The sequence below is a fragment of the Mirounga angustirostris genome, unplaced genomic scaffold (genome assembly GCF_029215605.1).
Source record: "Mirounga angustirostris isolate CCGP_5_RB_7025 unplaced genomic scaffold, mMirAng1.0.hap1 SCAF_5, whole genome shotgun sequence".
NCBI classification, from domain to species: Eukaryota; Metazoa; Chordata; class Mammalia; order Carnivora; family Phocidae; genus Mirounga; species Mirounga angustirostris.
The window spans coordinates 138,666,481-138,691,371 of record NW_026991713.1 but is presented as its reverse complement, the minus strand read 5'-3'; the positions used below and the strand labels follow the sequence as shown (position 1 = coordinate 138,691,371).

General features: G+C 45.1%; 1 protein-coding gene across 14 annotated transcripts in view; it reads right to left on the bottom strand.

Annotated features, from left to right (window-relative positions):
* Positions 1-1,300: 1,300 nt before the first annotated feature.
* LARP4B (La ribonucleoprotein 4B) overlaps positions 1,301-24,891 on the bottom strand; it is an 88,028-nt gene continuing 64,437 nt past the window's right edge. For 5 of the 14 annotated variants that reach the window (XM_064592162.1, XM_064592163.1, XM_064592164.1 and 2 more), the window contains 11 exons: positions 22,716-22,826; positions 21,241-21,294; positions 20,890-21,156; positions 18,416-18,637; positions 18,239-18,345; positions 17,495-17,746; positions 16,478-16,523; positions 8,360-8,524; positions 6,264-6,388; positions 6,063-6,171; positions 1,301-4,913 (listed from right to left, as the gene is read on the bottom strand). In XM_064592162.1, coding sequence (XP_064448232.1) covers positions 4,641-4,913; positions 6,063-6,171; positions 6,264-6,388; positions 8,360-8,524; positions 16,478-16,523; positions 17,495-17,746; positions 18,239-18,345; positions 18,416-18,637; positions 20,890-21,156; positions 21,241-21,294; positions 22,716-22,826 — 1,731 coding nt within the window. In that variant the 3' untranslated portion in view covers positions 1,301-4,640. Of the gene's footprint in view, positions 4,914-6,062; positions 6,172-6,263; positions 6,389-8,359; positions 8,525-16,477; positions 16,524-17,494; positions 17,747-18,238; positions 18,346-18,415; positions 18,638-20,889; positions 21,157-21,240; positions 21,295-22,095; positions 22,371-22,715; positions 22,827-24,891 lie in introns of those variants that run through there. The other 9 variants (XM_054507391.2, XM_045874509.3, XM_064592156.1 and 6 more) reach the window with 8 other exon arrangements.

The window sequence follows — 24,891 nt, the reverse complement described above, 5'->3', positions numbered from 1 at the left end:
AAACAGCAGAGCATGACCCTAGTTCTTCCAAATTTTCTAGGCCAGTACTGTGCTACAAAGCATACTCAATAAATATTTCATCAATTTAACAAACATTTATTGAGCATCTGCCATGTTGCAGACAGTGTCCTAAAAATAGGGGATACAAAGGCGATTGGGATGGGCTCACTTCCTGCCTTCATAGAGCACACTGAATTACAACTGTGAGGAGTTCCATTTAAGAAGTTCCTAGCAACGCAGAATGATGGCTGGATGAAAGCCTACGAGGTCAGCAAAGAAACAGAACTACAGACAGTAATGAAGGGAGCACCTAGACAACATGCATGCATCTGTGGGGACTCCGCAAGTAACAAGTGTGGCATCACCCACCATGGAGAAATAACAAACCAGAGACCCTCCGTATGGCGAGAGTAGAATTAGGCCGTGACCCAGACCACACACGCACATCCAGGCCAACAATTCCAGATGGACTGCACGCACACACGCACGCAGGCGCACGCACATACGCGCACGCACACACACAGATTATTTTTACGCCTACAGAGTAGGGAAATACTTCAGAAACAAGACCAAGACACTAGAACCACAAAGGAGAAGAAGGATAAATTTTACTACATGATCATCAAAAACTGTAGGATAAAACATACTCTAAAAAAGTTAAGACACTGGTAGGGATTGAAGGGAAGTATTTGTAACATACATAACAGACAAAGAGTTAGTAGCCCAAACAGATCAGGAACACCACATCAGTATGAAAAAGATAACCCCGTAGAAAAAAAGGGGAAAGGAAATGAACAGGCAGTTCACAGACGAGGAACATCAGTCAATTGACATCAAAGCAGACCATCCGTGCCCCAAATCAATAATCTACTAAGCGGTTCATCCACCTGCAGCCTTGAGTGGCGCTGGCATCACCAGTATTTAGGGGTGAGTCAATTACTTTGTTTCTGAGGCTCACGTCTGATCTGAAAACCACAAGGACCCATCATCAAGTGACTCTATGGGAACATCACACAAGAGACAGGCCATTTAACACAAGCAATGGAAGATCCCGACATCGGGGAATTTAGCTCTGTGGTAAATCCTGGATTCAATGCACTGCTCCCCCGAATGCCTGAGACCACTATGCCAACTGGGGGCCCCTCACGCTGCAGACGCTCAGAGCCTCGATAATCCAAACACCAGTTGGAGGCAACCACATTCCATTCTCATGTACACTGATGGGAAGAGACAAGAATTATTTTTTAAAAAGATGTATTCTTGAAGGAATTAATTAAAAAAAAATCAAAAGAAAAATTGCAACAGTGCCTAAATCTTTATTTTTCATAACCTACATTTTTTTCAAATTAGACAGTTTTACACTGAATGACACAAAAGGAAACTTAAATTATCAATAGTTTACACATAAGCTTGATTCCAGTCTTAATGAAAAGAAGTAGAACAAAAACAAAGGCCCTCAAGAAAGCTTCTGTAGCACGTCCCGCTCGGCGGACTGGCGGCTGCTGGCTCTGCTTCTGACTTGGATTGTCTGCGGCACCCAGGGTGACAGGCCACAAAGCACACGAGCCCCCAAACGCAGCTCGCTGGTGGCAGGCACAGACACGCGCCTTCCTCACCCGCTGCCCCTGTAACAAACTGAACTGGCTTTGAAATGTAAACTGCATGATCCTGGCTAACAGAGCCGCCGGAAGCGCCTTCTGCCACCGCCAGTGACAATCAGTGATGCTGGGACAGGCGGGCCGGGCCAGGAACATTAGGACACCAACTCTTAAAAAACAACTACTCTACTGGAAATTCATGTCTGGTGAAATGGGGCCAGATTCTCATCCCGCTATTTCCAAATTATAAGTATCCTCACACAATTTTACAAGTTAAAATGTCATTTGTGATTGCTGTATCTCTGATTCTACACCTGAGCTACTGCTGGGGGAAGGAAAGACTTCCGTTTCTAAAACTGGACAAAAGCCCCCACCAGCTGTGGCTGCTCGTGCCAGAGTCACCGTCTCCGTGCCACGTCCCAGGCTCCCTTCTCTTCTGTGAGGGGAAAATCTCACAGTGATCTCAGAAAGGTGGGGTTTGGGATATTATATAGCTATTTGGCGTATCATCGTTGCTTAATTAAAAAGGGTGCTATAAAAATCCCACCAGAGCGAGGTTGCAACTCTGGCTGCAACTGATGTGGGCTGCAGGGACAGGGGCCGCAGTGCGGCGAGCGGGCACGGAGGCTGCAGGACCGCCAGGCCACGCCCCTCTCCGCACCAGCCGCCCCCGCTCCCGGCTGTGCCCCGTTGCTGTCACGAGTGACCCCCTTCGTCCTGCCGGCCGTGGACGGCTACGGCTAGCTCTAGCACACAGCCTGCCACCAGGGCAAGGATCTGTCATTCCTGAAAACCAGTGTGTCAGCTCCACACAGAGTTTGCGGCCCGGGGGGAGGGGGGTGCGCGGGTGACCAAGGCTGACCGCGTCCGCTCCCTCCTCCAGCAAAGATTGCCACAGTAAGCACTTCCTGGGGCTTGCCTTTCCAGCTCTTCTTACAGTACTCATGAGATGGGGCGTCAGAGGTCAACTAATTCCTGATTTTTTAAGTCCGCAATCCCTCACCTACAAAAAAAGAAATCCCCCTGTTCCTTTTACACTAGCACTGTGTACTCATGGATAGTGAGTCCTGGCGGCTTCTCTGAAGGAGACGGTCAAGCGCACCAGGGCCGGCTCTCCTCTGGCAGTTAGGATTCTAAGTAGATTATCTTTTGCTTTCTCCTGAAGCTCCTGCCAGTTTCTGCTTCCTACATTATGCTTTCACATTAGCTACGATTAGTACATATTTACAGACTTGTGAGAAGAGCATGAAAACGTCGGAAGGCTTTGCTAGGACTTTCCATTTCCCTTCTGCAGCAGCAAAGAGGCAGAATCAGCCCAACACACCAGCATCAGAGAAAAAGAAAAACACCTCAACAAATTAAAATAATATTCAAACCACAACATTTAGTTTATCTACATCCAGCTCAATAGCAACATTTATAATATATCAATAATTTTTATCAGATTTTTCTCTTTAGGGTACCTTTTTAATATGTTCTGATTATTTACAACTGTACAAGCAAAGCACACACTCCCAAGTGCACATATTTAATACAGTATCGACTATTTGCATTTACAGGATTTCTGAACAATCTGAAGAAGGTCAACTGTTGAAGATCTTCAGGGTGTATTGCAGACACCACTGCCAGGTCCTGTGTTACAGAACGCTCGCTTGGGGACACCTGCGGCGGCAGCCCCACCAGACTGAGCAGCTCCGTACCCCTCGTGCCAACCCAGGGGCCAGTCTCCACCAACTCTAAGCTGTCTTATACAAAAGTTAAGGCAAAGTCATTTTCAAGTTTAAATAAAATTCAAGTCTTTAAATATTGGATGGAAATAATGTTTTTAAAAAGAACCCTCAGTCTTGTTAAATAACCTTTTGTGGAATAAACTGTATGGTTACATTTAGCAGGAAATGTTTTAATGTCTGCTGCTTAGAATACTTCAAGAAAAAATTTAGGCATTTTAAAACAAAATAATTTATATTTGACTTTATTATGGACCGCTAGCGTTAGTGCATGCGCGTTCTTCGGAGTGCAGCACTTCCGGAGGGGATCAGTGAGACCCTCGTCTGGGAGGGACTGTCAGCCTCACCACCGAGCCCCCCGCAGACTCCACTCCCTCACGACTTAAGCAATGCTTCCACTGCGGGCCGATGCGGAGCCACGGGAAGGCGCCCACGCAGCGGCTAACGCGGGGGAGCCACGGGGGCCACAGGGGCTCCCACGCCCTCCCGCCAGCTCTCGGGAGCAAGACAACATCAGGGTACATTTTTGTGGGGACACGTGAGTGGGCAACCAGGTTTATGTTTTCATTTAAGTTCTATTCACAATGTGCTTTGACTCTGTCTTACACAACAACCACTTGAGACAGGAGTGAGAGGCTGGTTACTTGCTTGCAGCACATCAAAACTCAAGGTTTCAGGGCTCTGGGGTGCATCTCGCCCAGTAGGTCAAAAACGGGCTGTATTTTTTTAAAAAACAAAAACAAGAACAAAACCACTAGCGTCACTTGCTAAGATTCTGAATGAAGTACAACTCCCAAGCCAGTGAGGGTGTGACCTGACCCCTCTCTTCTCCAGGCCACACTGACCGAGTCGCCTCCAACCTCGATCCCAGCGGTCTTCAGCCCACCCATCGGTCTGGACATCTCAAAGGAATGCACTTGCTAACCAGTTATTTTAAAAAATGAAGTAGCATAGTTCCGCTTAATTTAGAAAAACTCACTATATATAGCTTGCATTCATAGCCACATGGAGGCTTAATAAAAATATCAATTTGTTAGGATAAATGCATTTTCTATCCTGAAAAAAATCAGACTTATGCATCACCTCCAGTTAAGCACCAACCTAAAATAAGGTTTATATTAATTAAATCCTGAAAAATAGATTTTTTTTCAAGAGGGGGGAAAATCCGACTCATGGAAGAAAAACCACTTGCAGGCACCTCACCGGCCTTGTCTACGCTGCAAGCCCCTAACCAGCGGCTCATTCTTGGCCCCGAGTGGGACAGTGCTTAGTTGTGGCGACCCCAGCTCCTCACAGCCCTCCCAGACCTCGGCGCTCACTGAGGGGACTTGGGAGGGGTGCTCTGTTCTCTGTGTGGACGCTTCCCGGTGGCCGGGGGTGAGGGTCGGCGGCCTGGCGGCCTCCTCTGGTCTTTGGGTGGTCCCGGGTTCGACTTGGGGGCAGGGGGCTCTCTCTCGGTGAGCTTCTTTTCTTCCTTCCCACAACCAACGGCGTTGGGCTTTTGTTCTTTTGGGGGCTGCAACGGGGAAGACGGAGGCTCTCTACTCGTCCTCTGACAAATCTCCGCATAGCTGGGTTTTCGCAATTCCTGGGAAACAGACACAATGCTGGGATTACGTGCACAAAAGGACATCTCCAAATGTGTGAAAATGAGTTCACTTCAGGTAAAAGTGAACAATGTTTTCAGTGGGTGCTCAATTCCACACTCAAAAGTGCTGTCACTTGTAAAAGTTCATAAATTTCAACAAGTTTAGTTTCCCCTGCAGCACAAGGCTCCCTCCAAGACACTCTAGGAACATCTTATAAAAATGGATAAAACCAGAAAAGGTCCTGAGATATGCAGTGCCAGCCTCTGCACTCTAGAGTCACATGGAAGCCCTAAAAAAAAGGTGTGAGAAAAGGTGCCCCTGCAAAGAGCCAGAAGCAGCATCTACCTCCTCCGCCCACACGTCCTTGCAAACACCCTCACGTCACACAGCATGGGCTTCCTGGAACACCCGAACCATGCAGTCCATCACTTACCAAGGAGCTTCAAATAATGTTTGTGCCCATTTCAAACCACCAGAGGCTGGTGGTGTAGATTCAGGAAAGGTGAAGACAGAGTTAAAAACTTTTTTTAAAAAGTTAATTTTTCAGGTAAGTGGAAGCTTGAAGGCTAAATAACAGAAGAGAACTTAAAACTATTTCACCTCCATAAGCCATTACTAACTTAAAAGTAACTGTAATCTATAAAAAAACGTTTCCTTTAAAGATGCAACCTTATAGATAGGATTTAATTCCCAAATCTAAACGACAAAAGTTCACTGAATCAGAATAAACCAGGTTGGCTGCACCAAGGGGGAAGGAGGCAGGCAGAGGAGGTGGAGGGGGGCCTGCAGCCAGGACGGAGCCGCCCAGGTGGGAGCAGGTGGGGAGGGGTGGCGTGGCTTCTTCCCGACGTCCATTGGGACAAGTGATCGGACTCCATGCAGAACACGGGGCTGTAGTCTTGAGACTTCAAAAGACAACCTGGCTCAACCAACAGTGAAATAAGAAGCCCCCAGGGTGGCGGCAATGAGAAATAACCAGGACACTCAGTGGGAAGTCAGCAGCCAATACTCAAGGTACTCGGTGAGGGAAGCACAGCACCTACACACGTAAAAAACCCAGCAAACCAGACTTCACTGAAAATAAGCTGACACAGAAAAGAAACCACGCCCCTCCTCCCTGGGGCGGGAAGGGTGGCCAGGACACGTACCGTGGCAGCGCCGTTCACCTGCACTGATTTACTCGCCGTTGTAGTTAGGGCAGAAGGAAGTCTGTCCACACTCGAGGCTTCTCTCTGCTTCTCCACCACCTTGGGATCCCTGTAAAAATGCCACCCAAGGTCTGAATCTCCCACTCACGACAGGCAAGGGCAGTCCGACAACACGGAGGTTCGGCAGAAGGCGGTACTTACTCGGGCAGACAGGCCGGGGAGGGAGAGCGCCCAAAGGCTGTGGACACAGCACTGGGAGCTGGCACCAAGGGCTCTCTGGGGCTCACCGCGGGGAGCGTGTTCGTGCTTGCATCCGTGTTTAGGCTCTGAAAACCAGGGGAAGGACAGTTCAATGCGGGGAGAGACACAGCCCTCAGATTTCTGTCCTAATGACCTCAGACACACCAACAAAGGTCCCAGTCTGAACGACAAAGAGGCTTCCCGCCTTCCTCCTGGGGGCACCGGGGTCACTCTGCTGGGGCTGGAAGCATGGCCTCTACCAAGGGAAGCAACTAGCAGTGAGAGGAAACAGAGCCCTGCCTGTCCTCCAGGACGCTCCCCCACTGCCCGCAAACACCTCGCCCCTTGTGTGACTCAGGCCCCCCTCTGGGCCTCCACTTTCGCTGTCTACAAGCTTGTTTTCTCCACAGAATAAATATCAAAGGCATCTTATTCCTGACACCCCAATGCCTAACACAGCCTGGCATATGATGAACCCTCAAATTTCTGTTAAATGTGGAGTTCCCAGTCTAATTCCGTGTGGCTCCTTCTTGTAACTAAAATCAAAAAGATCGACACTTCCACACAGACATAAATGTGGGTGCTTCAAGGTGGGTGGCAGGTGTTGGCAGTTCCCAGCCCTGGAAGCAGGTGTAATTATTCCCAGTTTAACAGCCGAGGAGATGGAAGCTTGGAACATGGACATTAAATCTGTCCTCGGTCATGGGACAAAGACGTGAGTACCACCAGCTGCTCTTACTCCAAACAGCGCCCCCCACACAGCAGCAGTTCACCAGGGCAGTCTTCCTCGTGCCGGGTGACGAGCACGTCACTGGAAGTCAGCATGGGCACAAAGAACGCTTTCTTACAATTCTACTTTCAGAGCAGGTCAAAGGTTCAGCTGCAGACTGAACTGAGAACATCCAGAGGGAGCAAAGCGGGCGAGACAGCACCGTCTATGCCCTCTGCCCCTGGCGCTGTGGCCCTGCCACAGAACCAGACTCTTCACAAATCCATGCTCAGCTGAAGGAAGCCAGGCTGGTGGGAAGGTGCGAGTGGAAAATGCCTCCTTTCTGTAAAGGTTCATTTACTCCAGGGTATGGTCTTGTCTTGCTGTGCCGGAGTGCAGACAGCAGCCAGCGTGACCCAGCTCCCTTCTGGGGACGAGCTGCCAAGCACCCCCCCGCCAGCAGCTCCCACACTCAAGCGCCAAGGCAATAGAAAAAGCTGTTGCAGGGGCCCCACTGAGAAGCTGTGACTCCCCGGGCTGTGGAATCCAGCTCAGACTTGTTAAGTAGGCATCCATGGAGACTCGAAATGTAAAAAATAGTAGTTGCTGCTTTTGGAGCGGGGTGGAGGCTAGCCTGTTCGCCCCCTGTGCCTGACACCAAGGGGAGTAAGGCCAGGGGGTCACTGGAAGTCAAGGCCCCTCAACCGCACTGACTCTAACATCACTGGAGAGAGGCAGCTGTAGCCCAGAGACTACTGTCTGAAAGTTTAAGACTTAAAATAATGCACAAGACTTGCCAAATGTACGTAGTATGTGATTGCTACTGTAAGGTACGGTCCTGCAGTCTACCCCAGCGCAAAGGTTAACAACAGGAGCAGGGAGCATGCAGCAGCAGGACGAGGACTGGACGTGGGGCTTTGTAAATCCCTCCCTGAGCCCTGTATTACATTAGGTGTTTCCGGGCTCCTTGTTGTGGCATAGATCACTAAAAATTCTCATCACTTCTGTTGTAACTCAGATTTCTGTTTTATTTTGCAGACTTGTAAAATAAAGGCAGGTCCTGAATAACAACAATAAAAGTGCCATCTGAGCCTCGGGGTGACAGAGAGCATCTGTATGGCACACGATGCCAGTCTCCACCCCTGACCTTGGCAGACAGTAAGGGAATTAACAGAGAAGGTCTAGTCCCAGGTTCAAGTCTGACCCTACCACTCCAAATCCACGTGGCCTCTGCATCACTCACCCTCTCTGAAACTCTTCCACATAAGAAGACTGCCTGTATGAAGAGTGTGGCAGAGAGCCTGGTGCAAACTTGGCACTAGGCAAACATTCACGGTATGCGTCTTACCCTTTCTTTTGAGGACCCTATTAACAAGCTAGACAGCCTGTTTTCAAAGAGGTCCTCTGTCTTCAGGTGGCCTGCTGCCCCAGGCAACGGAGGGAAGTTGGACAGTCCTAATTCGAAGCTCGGGGACGGGGGCTTTGGTGGTGTTGGAGACTGAGTTTGACTCCTCTGAAAGAGAACAACACTGTCATGTTGCAGAAGCATAGACCGTCCGATACGAAGACACAGAGCAGAAGAGTAAGGCAAACAATCCTTTCCAGCTTCTGCTCTCCGTCTCTGTCTGAATACAGAGAGGTCTCCCAATGACCGCAACACTTCGTCATTTAAGCAAAGGTCATTTATTAGGCAACTGTAACCATCAGGAGCACAGTTATAAAGCCGAACCCTCTTGAGGCTGCCACCAGCTGTACGGAGCTACCTCTCTGGGACGCCAAGACCGTCCGGTTCCCAGTCCACAGTCGGCCAACACAAACCAAGGGGTACACAGGCATGCGGCTGAGCACAGCACAGAGGCATCGGATGGACAAGCGAGGGAGGCAAACTCAACCCCACCGGTCGAACATCACAACAGCCTGAGTATAGCCGCTGACCGTACTCCTCTCCAGACAAGAATTGTGTTATTAACAGAGAGCCTGCCATCCAACTTATAAAGGAGATAGTGAAATAAAAAAATGTCACTCTGAACTCCCTGAAACTTATGTAAGAAATTTTACAAAGATTTCCATTAAAAAATAGTTTAAGAAGGGGGAAGGGACTTCAGTTATCTGAAACCTAATTTATCCACTTTATATTTTAAAATCACTATGTAAAAACATGGTTATTTCTTGACAGATTTTTATCAGGTTCCTTGAGTTTGTTTTCTTCATAATAATATCCAAGAGTAATTTATAAACCCAAGATCCCAGAAGAAAGGCAATGATGTATTTTGATTAAAAAATTAACAGAGCAACTTGCTTTAACAAGCTAGAGTCATATTGTGAATATCCAGTTCCTTGGAGAAGATAAGGAACAGAAAGGGGATAGTTATCTGGGTGGAAGGTAGGCTACTCTGACTGGAAACAATGCTTTCATGGGGCTCACGTAGCTGCAAAGGACCAACATTGCCCAGCAACTTATACCAACAGGAAGATGATTCCCTACAGAGGTAGAATCTGGAGAAAATCTGTTAGAACTCAAGAGACAGCAGGTTAAAGAGTGAAAAGGGACCACGCTGACAAAAATCCCACTTGTCTCTTGGAGGAATTCATCCCAAACCACAGAACAAGGTAAGACCACAGCCAGAGATCTAAGCGAAACAGATATAATATGCTTGATAGAGAACTTAAAATGATAAGGATACTCACTGAGCTTGAGAAAAGAAGACATCAGAGAGACCCTTACCACAGAGATAAAAGAGCAAAAACAAAAACAATCGATCAGAGATGATGAGCACAATAAACAAAATTGGAAACAGGCTTGATGCAATGAACCTCAGGCTGGAAGAAACAGAGAAACAAATTAGTGACCTAGAAGATGAACTAATGGAAAGTAATGAAGCTGAACAAAAGAAAGAATTATGGAACAAGAACAGACTCAGGGAACTCAGTGACTCTATCAAATGTAACAACATTCTTATCACACAAGTCACAGAAGAAGAGAGAAAAGGGGGCAGAAAGTTTATTTGAGGAAGTGACAACCGAAAACTTCCCTAATCTGGGATCCAGGAGGCAAAAAGAACTCCCATCAAAATCAACAAAAGCAGGACAACACCAAGACATACTGTAATTAAATCTGCAAAATACAGTGATAAAGAAAAGTCTTAAAAGCACCAAGACAAAAGAAGTCATTAACTTACAAAGGAAGACCCATAAGATTTTAGCTGGAGATTTCTCAACAGAAACCTGGCAAGGCAGAAGAGAGTGGAATGACATATTCAATGTGCTGCATGGGAAAAATCTGCATCTAAGAACACTATATCCAGCAAGGCTATCTATCATTCAGGATAGGAGAGACAAAGGGTTTCCCAGACCAACAAAACCTAAAGAAGTTCATGACCACTATACCAGCCCTGCAAGAAATATTAAGGGGACTCTTTGAGGGGAAAAGAGATGGACCAAAAATGACAAAGACAAGGAAAGGATCAGAGAAAATCTCCAGAAACAACAAAACAAGTAATAAAATGGCACTAAATATGTATCTATCAACAATCAGTCTCAACGTAAATGGATTAAATGCTCCAATCAGAAGACAAGGGGCATAAAAACAGATTTAAAAAAAGCAAGATCCATATATGTGCTGCCTATGAGAGACTCATTTTAGACCCAAAGACACCTCCAGATTGAAAGTGAGGGGGTGGAGAACCATTTATCAAGCAAATGGATATCAAAGAAAGCCAGAGTAGCAATCCTTATAACAGACAATCTAGATTTTAAACCAAAGACTCTAACAAGAGATCAAGAAGGGCACTATATCATAGTAAAAGGGACAATCCAACAAGATCTAAAAATTGTATTTATGCACCCAACATGGGAGCACCCAAATATATAAACCAATTAATAACAAACATAAACATACTGGTGATAACACATAATAATAGTAGGGGACTTTCACACCCCACTCACAGCAATGGAAAGATCATCTAATCAGCAAATCAACAAGGAAACAATGGCTTTGAATGATACAATGGAGCAGAAGGACTTAACAGATATATTCAGAACATTTCTAACACAGCAGAATACACATTCTTTTCAAGTACACATGGGATATTCTCCAGAATAGATCACATATTAGGTCACAAAGCAGGCCTCAACAAGTACAAAAAGACTGAAATCATACCATGCATATTTTCAGACCACAAGGCTATGAAATTTAAAGTCAACCACAAGAAAAAATCTGGAAAGACCACAAATACATGGAGGTTAAACAACATGTTACTAAACAATGAATGAATGGGTCAATCAGGAAATCAAATAAGAAATAAACACATTGAAACAAATGAAGATGAAAACACAATACTCCAAAACCTCTGGGATGCAGCACAAGCTGTTTTAAGAACGAAGTATAGAGCAATACAGGCCTACCTCAAGAAGCAAGAAAAATCTCAAATAAACAACCTAACCTTATACCTAAAAGAGCTAGAAAAAGAAAAACAAAGCCTAAAGCCAGCAGAAGGAAGGAAATAATTAAGACAGAGCAGAAATAAGTGATATAGAAACTAAAGAAAACAAGAGATCAATGAAACCAGGAGCTGGTTCTTTGAAAAAACTAATAAAATTGATAAACCCCTAGCCAGACCTATCAAAAAGAAAAGAGAAAGGACCCTAAATAAATCAAATCACAAATGAGAGAGGAGAAATAACACCACAGAAATACAAACAATAAGAGGATATCATAAAAAACTATATGCCAAAAAAATGGACAACCTGGAAGAAATAGATAAATTCCTAGAAACATATAATCCACCGAAACTGAAATAGAGAGAAATAGAAAATTTGAACAGACCGATAACCAGCAAAGAAATTGAATCAGTAATCAAAAACTCCCAACAAACAAAAGTCCAGGGCCTAATGGCTTCCCAGGGGAATTCTACCAGCATTATCCTAATTCCAAAATCAGATAAAGACTCCACTTAAAAAAGAGAACTTCAGGCCAATAGCCCTGATGAACACGGATGCAAAAATTCTCAATAAAATACTAGCAAACCAAATCCAGTAATACATTAAAAAAAAAATCATTCACTACAATCAAGTGGGATTTATTCCTGGACTGCAAGTGTGGTTCAATATTCACAAATCAATCAACGTATGATTTACCACATTAATAAAAGAAAGGATAAAAACCGTATGACCATTTCAGTAGATGCAGACAAAGCACAATACCCATTCATGATAAAAACCCTCAACAAAGCAGGTATAGAGGGAACATACCTCAATATATAATAAAGGCCATCTATGAAAAACCCACAGCATCTTCAATGGGGAAAAAATGAGAGCTTTTCCTGTATGGTCAGGAACACGACAGGGATGTCTGCTCTCACCACTGTTACTTAACATAGCACTGGAAGTCCTGGCCTCAGCAATGAGACAACAGAAAGAAATAAATGTCATCCAAATCGGCAAGGAAAAAGTCAACACTTCCACTATTTGCAGACGACATGATAGCCTATATGGAAAACTGGAAAGATTCTACCAAAAAACTGCTAGAACTGATAGACGAATTCAGTAAAGTCACAGGTTACAAATCAATGTATAGAAAAATCTGTTGCATATCTATACACCAATAATGAAGCGGCAGAAAGAGAAATTAAGGAATCAATCCCATTTATAACTGCACCAAAAACATTTAAGATCCCTAGGAATAAGCCTGACCAAACAGGTGAAAGACCTGTACACTCTGAAAACTATAAAACACTGATGAAAGAAACTGAAGATGACACAAAGAAATGAAAAGGCATTCCATGTTCATGATTGTGAAAATGTCTATACGACCCAAAGCAATATACACATTTAATGCAATCCCTATCAAAATACCCACAGAATTTTTCACAGAGCTAGAACAAACAATCCTAAAATTTGTATGGAACCACAAAAGACCCTGAATAGGCAGAGCAGTCTTGAGAAAGAAAAAAAAGCTGGAAGCATAACAATTCCAGACTTCAAGCTCCATTACGAAGCTGTAATCAAAATAGTATGGTACTGGCACAGAAACAGACACATAGATCAGTGGAACAGAGTAGAGAACCCAGAAATGGACCTTCAACTCTATGGTCAACTCATCTTCGACAAAGCAGGAAAAGAATATCCAATGGAAAAAAGATAGTCTCTTCAACAAATGGTGTTGGGAAAACTGGACAGCCACATGCATAAGAATGAAACTAGACCACTTTCTTACACCATATACAAAAATAAATTCAAAATGGATCAGAGACCTAAATGTGACACCTGAAACCATAAAAATCCTAAAGAGAACACAGGCAGTAATTTCTCTGACAGTGGCAGTAGCAACTTCTTTCTTGGTATGTCTTCAGAAGCAAGGGAAACAAGAGCAAAAATGAACTACTGGGACTTCATCAAGACAAAAAGGTTCTGCACAGCAAAGGAAACAATCAACAAAACTAAAAGGCAACTTTTGGAACGGGAGAAGATATATGCAAATGATGTATCTAATAAAGGGTTAGTATTCAAAATATATAAAGAACTTATAAAACTCAACACCCCACAAATGAATAGTCCTATTAAAAAATAGGCAGAAAATGTGAACAGACATTTCTCCAAAGATATCTGGAGAGCAAACAGACACATGAAAAGATGCTCAACATCACCCATCATCAAGGAAATGCAAATTAAAACCACAATGAGATAAAACGTCACACCTGTCAGAATGACTAAAATTAACAAGACAGGAAACAACAAAGGAGAGAGGATCTGGAGAAAGGGGAACCCTCATGCACTGTTGGTGGGAATGCAAACTGGTGCAGCCACTCTGGAAAACAGTATGGAGGTTCCTCAAGAAGTTAAAAATAGAAGTACCCTGTGATCCAGCAATCAAACTACTGGGTATTTACCCAAAGCATACAAGAACACTAATTCAAAGGGATACATGCACCCCAATGTTTATTTACAATAGCCAAACTATGAAAGCAGCCCAACTGTCCATCAACTGATAAACAGATAAAGAAGATACGGTATATATGTACAATGGAATATTTTACTCAGCCATCAAAAAGAATGAAATCTTGGGCGCCTGGGTGGCTCAGTTGGTTAAGCGACTGCCTTCGGCTCAGGTCATGATCCTGGAGTCCCAGGATCGAGTCCCGCATCGGGCTCCCTGCTCAGCAGGGAGTCTGCTTCTCCCTCTGACCCTCCTCCCTCTCATGCTGTCTCTCATTCTCTCTGCCTCAAATAAATAAATAAAAAATCTTAAAAAAAAAAAAAAAAAAAAAAAAAGAATGAAATCTTGCCATTTGTAATGACATGGATGGAGCTAGAGAGTATTACGCTAAGTGAAATAAGTCAGAGAAAGACAAATACCATACGATTTCACTCATATGTAGAACTGAAGAAACAAAACAGATGGGCAAGGGGAAAAGAGAGAGAGAGAGAGAAACCAAGAAATAGACTCTTCACTCTAGAGAACACACTGCTGGTCACCAGAGGGGAGGGGGCTGGGGGGCGGGTGAACAGGTGATCAGTATGAAGGAGCGCACTTGCTGTGATGAGCACTGGTGACATACGGAAGCGCTGAAATCACTACACTGTACACTAATGTTACACTGTGTTGACTAACTGGAATTGAAAACTTTTAAAAATAAATAAAACTCAATAGGAAGTTAAAAATATCAATCCCGCTGTGTCTTTCTGGCACCCCTGCCTGTTTCTCATCTTTATCATGGTGCAGGTACCTGAAGTTCAGCTCAGTTTCGGGAGTGACGTGCCCTCAGAAGTAAGCTCCCATTTACTCCACTCAGCCCCTCCATGCTTCGGTAACTCAGCAAGGCTCTAAGTTATGCACAGACCTATCGTCTCAAAGTCGTTCTCAGGGGCTTTAAACATCCGCATTTTTCTGAGATGAACCCAGGTTTTCAGAAGACCATATTTCCAGGCATTCAAACTTCACAAAAATTTACTAAATCTTTTTTTAGGAATGAGAGAGGCAGGCAACTGCCTAGATGCAGGAGTTACAGAACGGCAGCGCCTACATATGAGGTCTGATCTTGAATGCAGTGTTTAACATTTTTTAGGATTTGCATAGCTTGAGGTGAGGTACGAACTGGCCCTGGTCCCAGTGAGCTTGGGCTGGGCCAAGTGAGCACACGCTATTATCCGTCTCCAAGTTCCAGAAGTCACCAGAATGTCCCAAGGCAGCCAAAGATGCACTCCCCTTAAGAAATTTACCTGCATCACGTGCCTGGCCTTCCAAGTGGCCACAGGTAAGACCACGTGAGTCAGGAACACAAAATGTAACAGAGATGGCAATGGGAAGAAATGTCACCTCTACAGGTAATTTAAGTAACCAAGGAGAATAATTCATTTAAGATAACTAGTTAAGTGACAACCTCTCTTGTTAGCCCAAATGTTACAGGAATTCATTAATTCCAACTGTAATCAACCAATATAAATGACCTTACCAAAGGGTTTGCCAAAAACCAGACTAAACTGACCAACAAGGTAGAACTATGGGTATTTTAGTAACTAATAATTCGTACTTTCAAGACAGAGAAAACAGATCTTTTGTAATGGGAGAGCACATACCCACTGGCTCAGGGGGCTGGACCAAGAATTTACTCAAGGTCTTTCCAGTCCTCCAAGTGTCAATGTCTACATCCTTCCTCCCACATGTCCACACACGCTACTAACTGGGCATACTTCGTGTGGAAACATACCGGATCCATCCCCACACCAGAGCTCGGCAGAAGCATTATCCATAGGAGGAACTTTTACGTTACCCCAGCAAATGTGGCCATGCCTCAGGTACTTAGCACTCACCTGAGCCCACTCCTTATTCTTGGGTTTGTTCCAACCTTTTTTTTTTTTTTTTAAGAGAGACAGAGAGCACAAGCAGGGGGAAAGGCAGAGGGAGAGGGAGAAGGAGACTTCTGCTGAGCTGGGAGCCCGACATGGGGCTCGATCCCAGGACCTGGAGATCATGACCTGAGCCGAAGGCAGACGCTTAACCATCTGAGTGACCCAGGCGCCCCGGCAGTAATGCTTTCTACATAGGGGATACAAGTTAAACATTCTGAATAAAAAATACCAATGAATTAATTCCTACTGTTCAGTTAATTTCACTAGTACTACACAGTTACCCACATAGAGAGAACTCATCTCAAAGTGTGTGTAGACCACTGTGTGCACACTAGGTTCTCGGCCATGCCCACCGCACAGCGCGTGCACATGGAGACACCAGGTGTCGACACTCCCAGAGACTCGTCAGCAACCAGCACTTCTACAGAATCGCCTCTAGCTTCTCCTCTTCAGGCTGCCACGTCGGTTACCACCTGATGCTCATCACATTAAGAGAAAACCTCTTCTGAAAAGTTCCACACGTCTTAACCTTCATTCATGTAGTTAAATCTCACATTTGTTTAGTTAACAAATTAGGTTTAAAAGTCTTATAATAGTATCAAGGGCTGAATGTACTCACTGTCAGCTTCTCCTCCCGTTTCTTCCGGTAGCCAAAGGAATTCTTCCTAGACAAGAGGAAAGCAAAAGACTGTGAATTTTTTCCCACTTGGAAGGTTTTTCATTGAGCACATGTATGTGCACACAGTCTTTCTTACTTTGTAATCCGTTACAGCTGACTTTTGACTGCAAAATCCCAACCTTAGGAAGTATAAGCAAAACAAAAATTTTATAGTAAAAGATTAAACGTAATGTCTAGATTTAAAAAAAAAGAAAAACATTTACTGACAGAATTTTCCTAGTGGTCATTTAGAATTTTTGTTACAGAAACACCTGAATGTCCATTCAGTTGCAGTGATGAGATATATAAAATCAGACAATGCGCTAACAGGTGAACTGTTAAACATGGCTAATGAAAATACATCAGGTTAATCATCGACGTGGAAAGACCCAGAAGCAGGCTGGTGTGCTCTCACACCCTCCCTCAGCCCTGACATGACTTCGCCAGCCCACTCCCGCTACCCCCTGGCTGGCAGCAGGGTTTCCAAGCCCCGAGAACCAGCGATACCAGCTTCTGGCTGCGTGCACAGGGCTCTAGATTTCTGGGGGCCAGCACCATGCCCGGCACTGAAGCAAGGAACATCAACAGAGCGGCCAAGGCCCAGCAGGCCCTGAGGCCATATGCCTCAGACAGGCATGCCCCGGACAGGCTTCCGTGGCCTAACAGCCCACAAGCTAATTCTATTCCATAATATTTGTTTTAATTTACTTATCCCTTTGTTATTTCAACTGAATACACTGGTACTGTGTAAGCTGGAAAGGAGTTCAAAGAAGTAATCTTGACTGATTCCTTTACAGAAAACCTATAAGCAGTCTTGCCCAAGATGGCCTAACGAGCTTAGAGCTTAGGGCCCTCGACTGTGATGTATTTGAAAATAACAATTATAAAACATGCCTAAACTGATGGAATTTGAAAACACTCATCACTTATTAGGACAGGTAGGTCGGAGCTGTCTGACAGCAGCTCTGAAGGACTCACCTCCCTCTCCCTAAGCCAGGAGGCGACTCCGCACTGCTCTGCTCCACTCGACCAGACCCAACCTCCCTCTTGGTGTAGGTTGGAGGATTCTGTATCCGTGTTCTAGGCTGACCTGTCTGCCGTGTTTGTGGGCTTCGAACACCATTAATTAGCCGGTCTGCAGTGAAGTTAAATATTGAAGGGCTTTCTAATAGCCCAGCTCCTCTCTCTGCACTGGGAATGGTGTGGCGTAGATGAGATTTACTAGGATTCCTGTAAACAAAAGGTTTGCATACATTCAGTTATAATGCGATCATGGCATCCTAAAATGAGACTAATATATGAATGTCTCAGCTAAAATGTGCTATTTAGAAAAATATTAAAAACATTGCACACTGTGTCTGAGAGTGCAAATCTATGAAGTATCAATGTCCTGCTTAGCGGCAGTGCGAGCCCACATTAAAGGCAGACACACGCAGATACAAGCTGCAGAGAATCTGTAGGCACTCCGACACACATTTCAGGGGTTCCTCTCACAGAATGTCATTCTATGCCTCGAGCAGTTTGATCTGCACTGGTCCAACAAATCCCAACAGATCATCAGAAGCAGCTTCTTCACTTAGTAGAAGTGACTCGTGCGTGTGGTGAGGATTGCCAGGTTTAACACCATCTGTCCTGCTTTGCTGTTCGAGAACACACCATGGCAGTGACCCGTTACCACAAACCCCACACAACCGCAGCATTTCAACTGCTCATGGAACTTGCCTGCTTCTTGGAGGGTACTGTCTGAGCGAAGTCAGAGGAGATGCTGCAGGTTTGAAGGTTGGAGACGTAAACCCATTTATAAATCCAGTATTTGGAAACGGAGTTACCTAGATTCATTAAAAACAAACACGTCAACAAGCCATAAACAGACCTGGAATTGGCTAACACTGTACGCACCTTGTGGTTGCCTGGGTTGTTTCTCGACATTGTATTCCATTTTATACCGAAAATATTCCCAGGCTGAAAAGAACATGGTGTTAGATCATTGCCAATGACCAGTATTTCCTGAGCCAGGCTGGGGGCTAAGACCTTTTTCTGGGCCGACTCGGGTGATCTTCCCACAGCAGCCCGCCGAGGAAGCCAACTGACACCTGTGCGGAGGCTACACCTGAGAACAAGCTGTGACAGGAAACGGATGTTAGGGACAACGTAGGACCAAAAATTGCTGTTTTAAAAAAAAAAGCAACAGAGGGGAAACTTTGGGGCAGAAAGATACCCTTGGGACTTCGTGAGAATCCTCAACATATGTTTGAGAACAGCTCCCAGAGTCAGACTGTTTAAATATGGATCAACCAGAACCAGATTCTGAAGATTGTTAACCATGCTAAAATCACTCGTGACAAATCATTTCCTTTTACATACACAACTCTGGTATTTGCATAATTGTGCTCAAGAGTTTAAAAAATAAATCAGTTCTGGGCGCCTGGGTGGCTCAGTTGGTTAAGCGACTGCCTTCAGCTCAGGTCATGATCCTGGAGTCCCGGGATCGAGTCCCGCATCGGGCTCCCTGCTCGGCAGGGAGTCTGCTTCTCCCTCTGACCCTCCCCCCTCTCATGTGCTTGCTCTCTCTCATTCTCTCTCTCTCAAATGGAAAAAAAAAAAAATCAGTTCTTAACCCAATAATTTAACACGACTTGCTGAGAATTCACAGGCACTGTATCTTCACATCTGCTCAAAATGACACGGTATGCTTTAAAGCAAGCAAAAAGCTTCACGTGCCCACCCCCAAACTAGGATCAAAGGAACCCTCCTCAATGGCCAGACAACTGACCTCAGGTGCCAACGGCCCCTGCTCCAGGACGGATATGGGGCCGATTAGAGAAATGAGAGAAGCGACTCAAGAGGAACTAAACAGCACAAGCGTGGCGGCTAGCCTCCTTGGGGAGAAATTCTTTAACACAAGAGTTTAAGGACTCTATCTCCCTTCAAGGTTCTCTCATCATATATCAGGCTACATGGCTGTTGGCACACTCACAGAAAACAGCAAAGATTTCAAAAAAGTAGTGCATTATCAGGATTTCCTCTGAAGAGAGAAGCAACTCTGAATGACAGCACCTGTCTGCTAACTGCCCCCTGCCCCCACTGCGGTGGTGCTAGACCTCGGGCTCTGCCAGCGCCCGAGGACCTCTCCTCACCCTTCCCCATCTGCCCTTCTCACATCCCATAAGCTATGGGCCAAAACCACACGCCCCAGGGCCCAGTTAAGAAGCTGTACAGCTCTGTCTCCCAGTTCCCCGCCTCAGCCTCTGGGTCAGCTCAGAGATACCCACGATGCCAACCCCCCCCCAGTGCCTCGGCACATGTTGCCCACTCTCCTGTAGCCCCTCTCCCTCCCACCCCTTCTGATAAGCTCAACAGAAGAGGACATAACACCTGATAACCCCCTAATTATAAGTTCCATAGTATTCAGTCCCATTTCGTCAATTATTGCCTGTTTGACAGACATCGTTTGTCTTCCAGGCCACATTCTTTCATGGACATGTCTTTACGTGTCGGTATGAAACAGGCACCAACCATCCCAGCTGAGGCGATGCTCTTCTCCCCAGCTTACCCCCTTCAGTCAACATCCTCTTTCTACCATGAGTGGTAACGAGAGCCCCAGGTAACATCCCCACATCCCCCACCTGACCTGAGCACCACACAACTGGCCCTGACTCGGTCCACAGCCGTATCCTCAAAGTCATTAACTCAACTCCTGCTTTCTGACCACGACCTTCCACACCCTCCACCTTCCCGCTCTCTGGTTCCAACGAAAGCTGCCCTGCAACCTCGGGTGCACCTGTCCATCAGTCCTTCCCCACTGTCTCAGGTGAGAGGCCAGCAGACCGGGGCTGATCAGACCAGTCCTGACTCTCACATCCCACACTCCACCGAGCTCATGCCAGTGCCCAGGCAGGGTGCACCTGACCTCTCTAACCCCTCCAGCAGCACAACTGGAGAAAACAGAACAACTGGATCCACTACACAGGCCAGCCAACTTGGGCTGGTGTGAGAAAAAAAGCTTGCAGGTCTTCTACTTATCCTCAACTGTTCAAGTCTATTAAAACACCTCTGTCTCCTTAAAAGCATCTCTCCTTGCAAAGCCCCCATGCTCAGGCATAACCCAGGGATCCCAGACTTAGGATCACATTTTTTGTTTTACTGGGGATTACACAGCTTAGGAAGGTACTGCTATACAGGAGGGCAGGGGGACTGGGCCAAGGATCAATATGACAGCCTATGAAGGTTTTTTTTTTAAATGTACACAGCTGCGTATTGATCTCCCAATTAAGTTTAAATCCACAAAAGAACCTGAAGGTCTGTTTTACCATGGCAAACTGTCTGTGTACCTGGTTCCCCCACCACAACAACATCTCTATCCTTCCAAGCACCTCGTGCAGTGTCCACAACGTCCTGCCGCACGAGCTCCACGTAAGGACAGGACTCACCAGGGGCGGATCAAGATAGCTGTGTGTTGCCGACCACGTCTGGGGGGCGATCAGGCTGTATAGGGGGAGCTGCTGCTGGGGGCTGTAGACGGGAGGTAAGTAAAAGGAGGCTGTGTAGCGCTGCTGCGCATAAAGGCTCATGTCCAGAGGTCTAAATCCGTTCTTTGGCAAAAATGTGTTTATAGCTATTGCCTTAGCTTTTATCCGTGCCTGTTTGGGAATACAGAAATTTCTATCAGAATACTCAAGAACTGACTGGCAAGTAAAGAAAGTATAACCCATGGTCTTGCTTACCTTAATTGGTTTTCCTTGAAAAGTTTTCACTTCTTCTCGCAGATACTTGTAAGCCTGAGGGCAAAAATCACCCAAAATACCAGTGGTTAATCTTATAAATAAGATGAACTGACAGTTAACTCAGGACCTTGAATAAGGAATGGTATAGTTAAAATATGAGGGACAAGACCTAGAACCTACTTTGGGTCACAGATTCCTTAAAAGAACCTCTAGGAGCTAAGGAGCCTCTAGCAAAAAATCTCATGAACAACATTTGCATACAATTCTTTTAGTATTAACAGATACCACAAAAGCCTCCCACAACCACAGGCTAAGGATCCTGACCTGGGGAAAATAATGGACACCATGCCCCTAACACTAAACCCCAGCTTGAAAATGGAATTGCACAGTTCAAGAGAGGGAAACATTCAGATTGCAGTATTTCTGCAGCTCCTTATTCTTCTCCAAAGTGCCCTCCCTAACTGGGAAGGCTCTGCGCCACCTGCCCTGACCTTGGCCTACCGCCCCCCGTCCTGGTGAGGAGTGCTGGCACCGCCCCACTGACAAGACTCTGCTCGTCCCCCACCGCCCAGCCCTCCTGTGCCCTTCCCCTCCATCCCACTCAAACTCCATCCTTCACATGGCTGTTTCTCTCGTCTCAACTTCCCAGCATCCACATCACCTACCACTTAACACTGTACAGCTGACCCTTGAACAACACGGGTTTGAACTGCAAGGGTCCACTTATATGTGGACTTCTTTCGATAAACACAGGACAGTACTATGAACGTATTTTCTCCTGATTTTCTTCACAGTATTTTCTTTTCTCTAGCTTACTTTATTGTAAGAACACAGTATATAATAAAAATAACATACAAAACGTGTTGACTGTTGCTGTTACCAGTAAGGCTTCAGGTAGGTGAGCGGTAGACCATTAGTAGTTCAGATGTGGGGAGTCCATAGTTCTACGTGGATTCCTCCCTGCATGGGGTCAGCATCCCCAACTCCCCTGCTGCTCAGGGGCCAACTGTACTGGCATTCCTGGAAGCACGTTAATGTTTCCCCCAAATAAGATTCCACCTTTAGGTCAGGGAGACCATCTTCACTCCTTGCTTCTCCTCACAGAGCTTCCCCAGGGCCTTTTCAACTATCTGACACACACAATGATGCCTTGTGAAACTTAAAATTACATTCAAATTTCCCAGAACACTTTCCAAATATTAAAACTTTCTCTACCCAGATGAAACAACAGAATTCATTTTCATGGGCTGCTTGTCTTACATGTCCTTAGAAAATAATGTCATATGCTTTATTGCTACAAAAACTGTCTTCACAAACACCTATTTCAGTTTCTATAACCTGATTGCCTCTGCATTTTATAATCAAACTTAGGACCACCATGCAGTAGTAATCTCCAAGCCCCAATTTAGTGCCCTCCACATACTACTTGTGAAGTATGGGTAACGCTGAGCTCCATGGGGTTGGGAACAGCTTACCTGCTGTGCATCAGCTTCGGTTTCAAATGTAATAAACCAATTATCATTATAGGCAAATTCACAGTTTATAAATTTCGGTAAATTGTCTCCTTTAAACAATGCTTCTACTTCCTACAGGAAATAGAGATGTAGAAATTAATTCTCGACTACACCACATTTGTCCTTACCAAGTAGAAATGACGCATACACTCAAGGACAGATCCTTAGACAAAGAGTCCGACGTACGGACAGCTAGTAAGCCTCTTTCAGAAGAGCTGAGGAGCTGACTGGCACAGAAAATAAGTCCACAACTTATTGATAGCTTTTCTTTGTACACCAAGGTACCATGAAGCTAAATTAATGTGAAAATATCATATCACTCTATCAGAAAGCTGATAACTTACACAATTGGGGAACGAGGTGGTGGTGTGAGAAATTTAAACATTAGCTGAACTTTTGTTTCTGGCCAAGATGGACCAGATTTATCTTCCCACTGAAACAATTATATGAAAGAACAGTTTTAGACAGCAGAGCTCAGGCCATGTAGGGCATGTGAGCCTGGGGTGCCCATGGGGGCCCCACAGCCCCCCAGTGCCAGGGAGGGTAGCATGACCCGGCCGCACATGTGCAGGGCTCTCACGGGGTCTCCCACGGCACAGCATGCATAAACGGCCCCTGCAATGATTAGAGGGAACAGCTGCAGCACTCACAGGGACAGGAGGTGTGTCTGCCCCCACCAGGCTGAGGAGAAAACACTCCCAATGCACAGGGGCTCAGGCACAGTGTGCAGAAAGGCACTGCTCTGGCGTGGGCAAGAACAGGCCCTGCAGTCATGTGGCCCTACATCTGCCTGACAACACTCCTAAAGGGTCAAACTGAACCTCAAATAAAGCTCAACATCAGCTCCAGGAAATAATATAAAAACATTTAGTACTCAATAAGGTAAAATCCAAAATCCGTGGCATCCATTCAAAATTTACCGGGCGCACAAAGAAACAGAAAAATAAGACCTGAAGGAGAAAAAAACCAATCAAATTAGGCCCAGAAATGATACAAATGATAGAATAAAAAGGCAAAAATATTAAAATGGTTCTTAGATATGTATCCTATATTCAAAAAGGTAAGACTGAGCATGTTAAATAGAAACACAGAAGAGGAAAGAAACAAAGACCCAAAAAGAACTCTGGAATGAAAAATGCACTACGTTGCATTAGCAGTTAGTTAGGAACTTTGAAAAGAAGAGAAGGGAGAAGAGAAAAAGAGTAACACCTTAGGAAACTTCAGTTCCAGAAACTCACAAGCTACATCAAGGGGTATCACCACCAATGTGCTTAAAATCTTCAAAGCACTGAGAAAAAGGGAGCCGTGCCGACATGCAGAGGAACAAAGACCAGAATGACAGACCAGCCCCAGAAACAACGCGAACCAGAACACAGGCGAACAGCATCTTTAGATACAGGAAGGGAACACAAGCCTGTAATCCTGAGTTCTACACCCGGAGAAAACAGCTTCCATAAATGAAGGCAAAATAAAGATTTTCTCAAAAAGAATGAATAAATAAAAGAAAAAAGAAAAAAATTTCTCAAACACACAAAAGCTGAAAAACCTCCCTGCCAGGAGAGCCGCACCACAAGAAATAAAGGATGAAACAGGCAGAAAGGAGGCCAGAGGAAGTGTAGACCTGAACACAGGCATGAAAAGCACTGTAAATGGTAAATACTGGATAAATAGGAAACACATTTTTCTTACTTTTAATCTCTTGAAAAGAAAACTAACTTGTTGGAGACAAACATAACCAAGTCCTGTGTGGTTTAGGAATACCCGGCGTACCCGCCGGGCTCAGGAAGTGGAGCAAGCCTCGGAAGGGGGAGCAGTGGGGCACTATTAACTACAGGCAGACACGGACCAGCTGAACATGTCACTACAAACCCTAAAAGCAGCCACTAAAACAAAGAGTTATATCTAATAAGCCAAAAAAGGAAACAAAAATAATGAATTTAACCTAAGTAGAAAGGGAGGCATGGAAAGAAAGGAAAATGAGGAACAGGACAAAGAGAAAACAAGCAGCAAGGTGGCAAATTTAAACCTAATCACATTACTGATCACTTACATGTGACCGGTCCAAACTTCCCACTCAGAGGCAGAGAACTTCAGACTGGCTCAGAAAAGCAGGACCCAACTCTAGGCAGCCCACAAG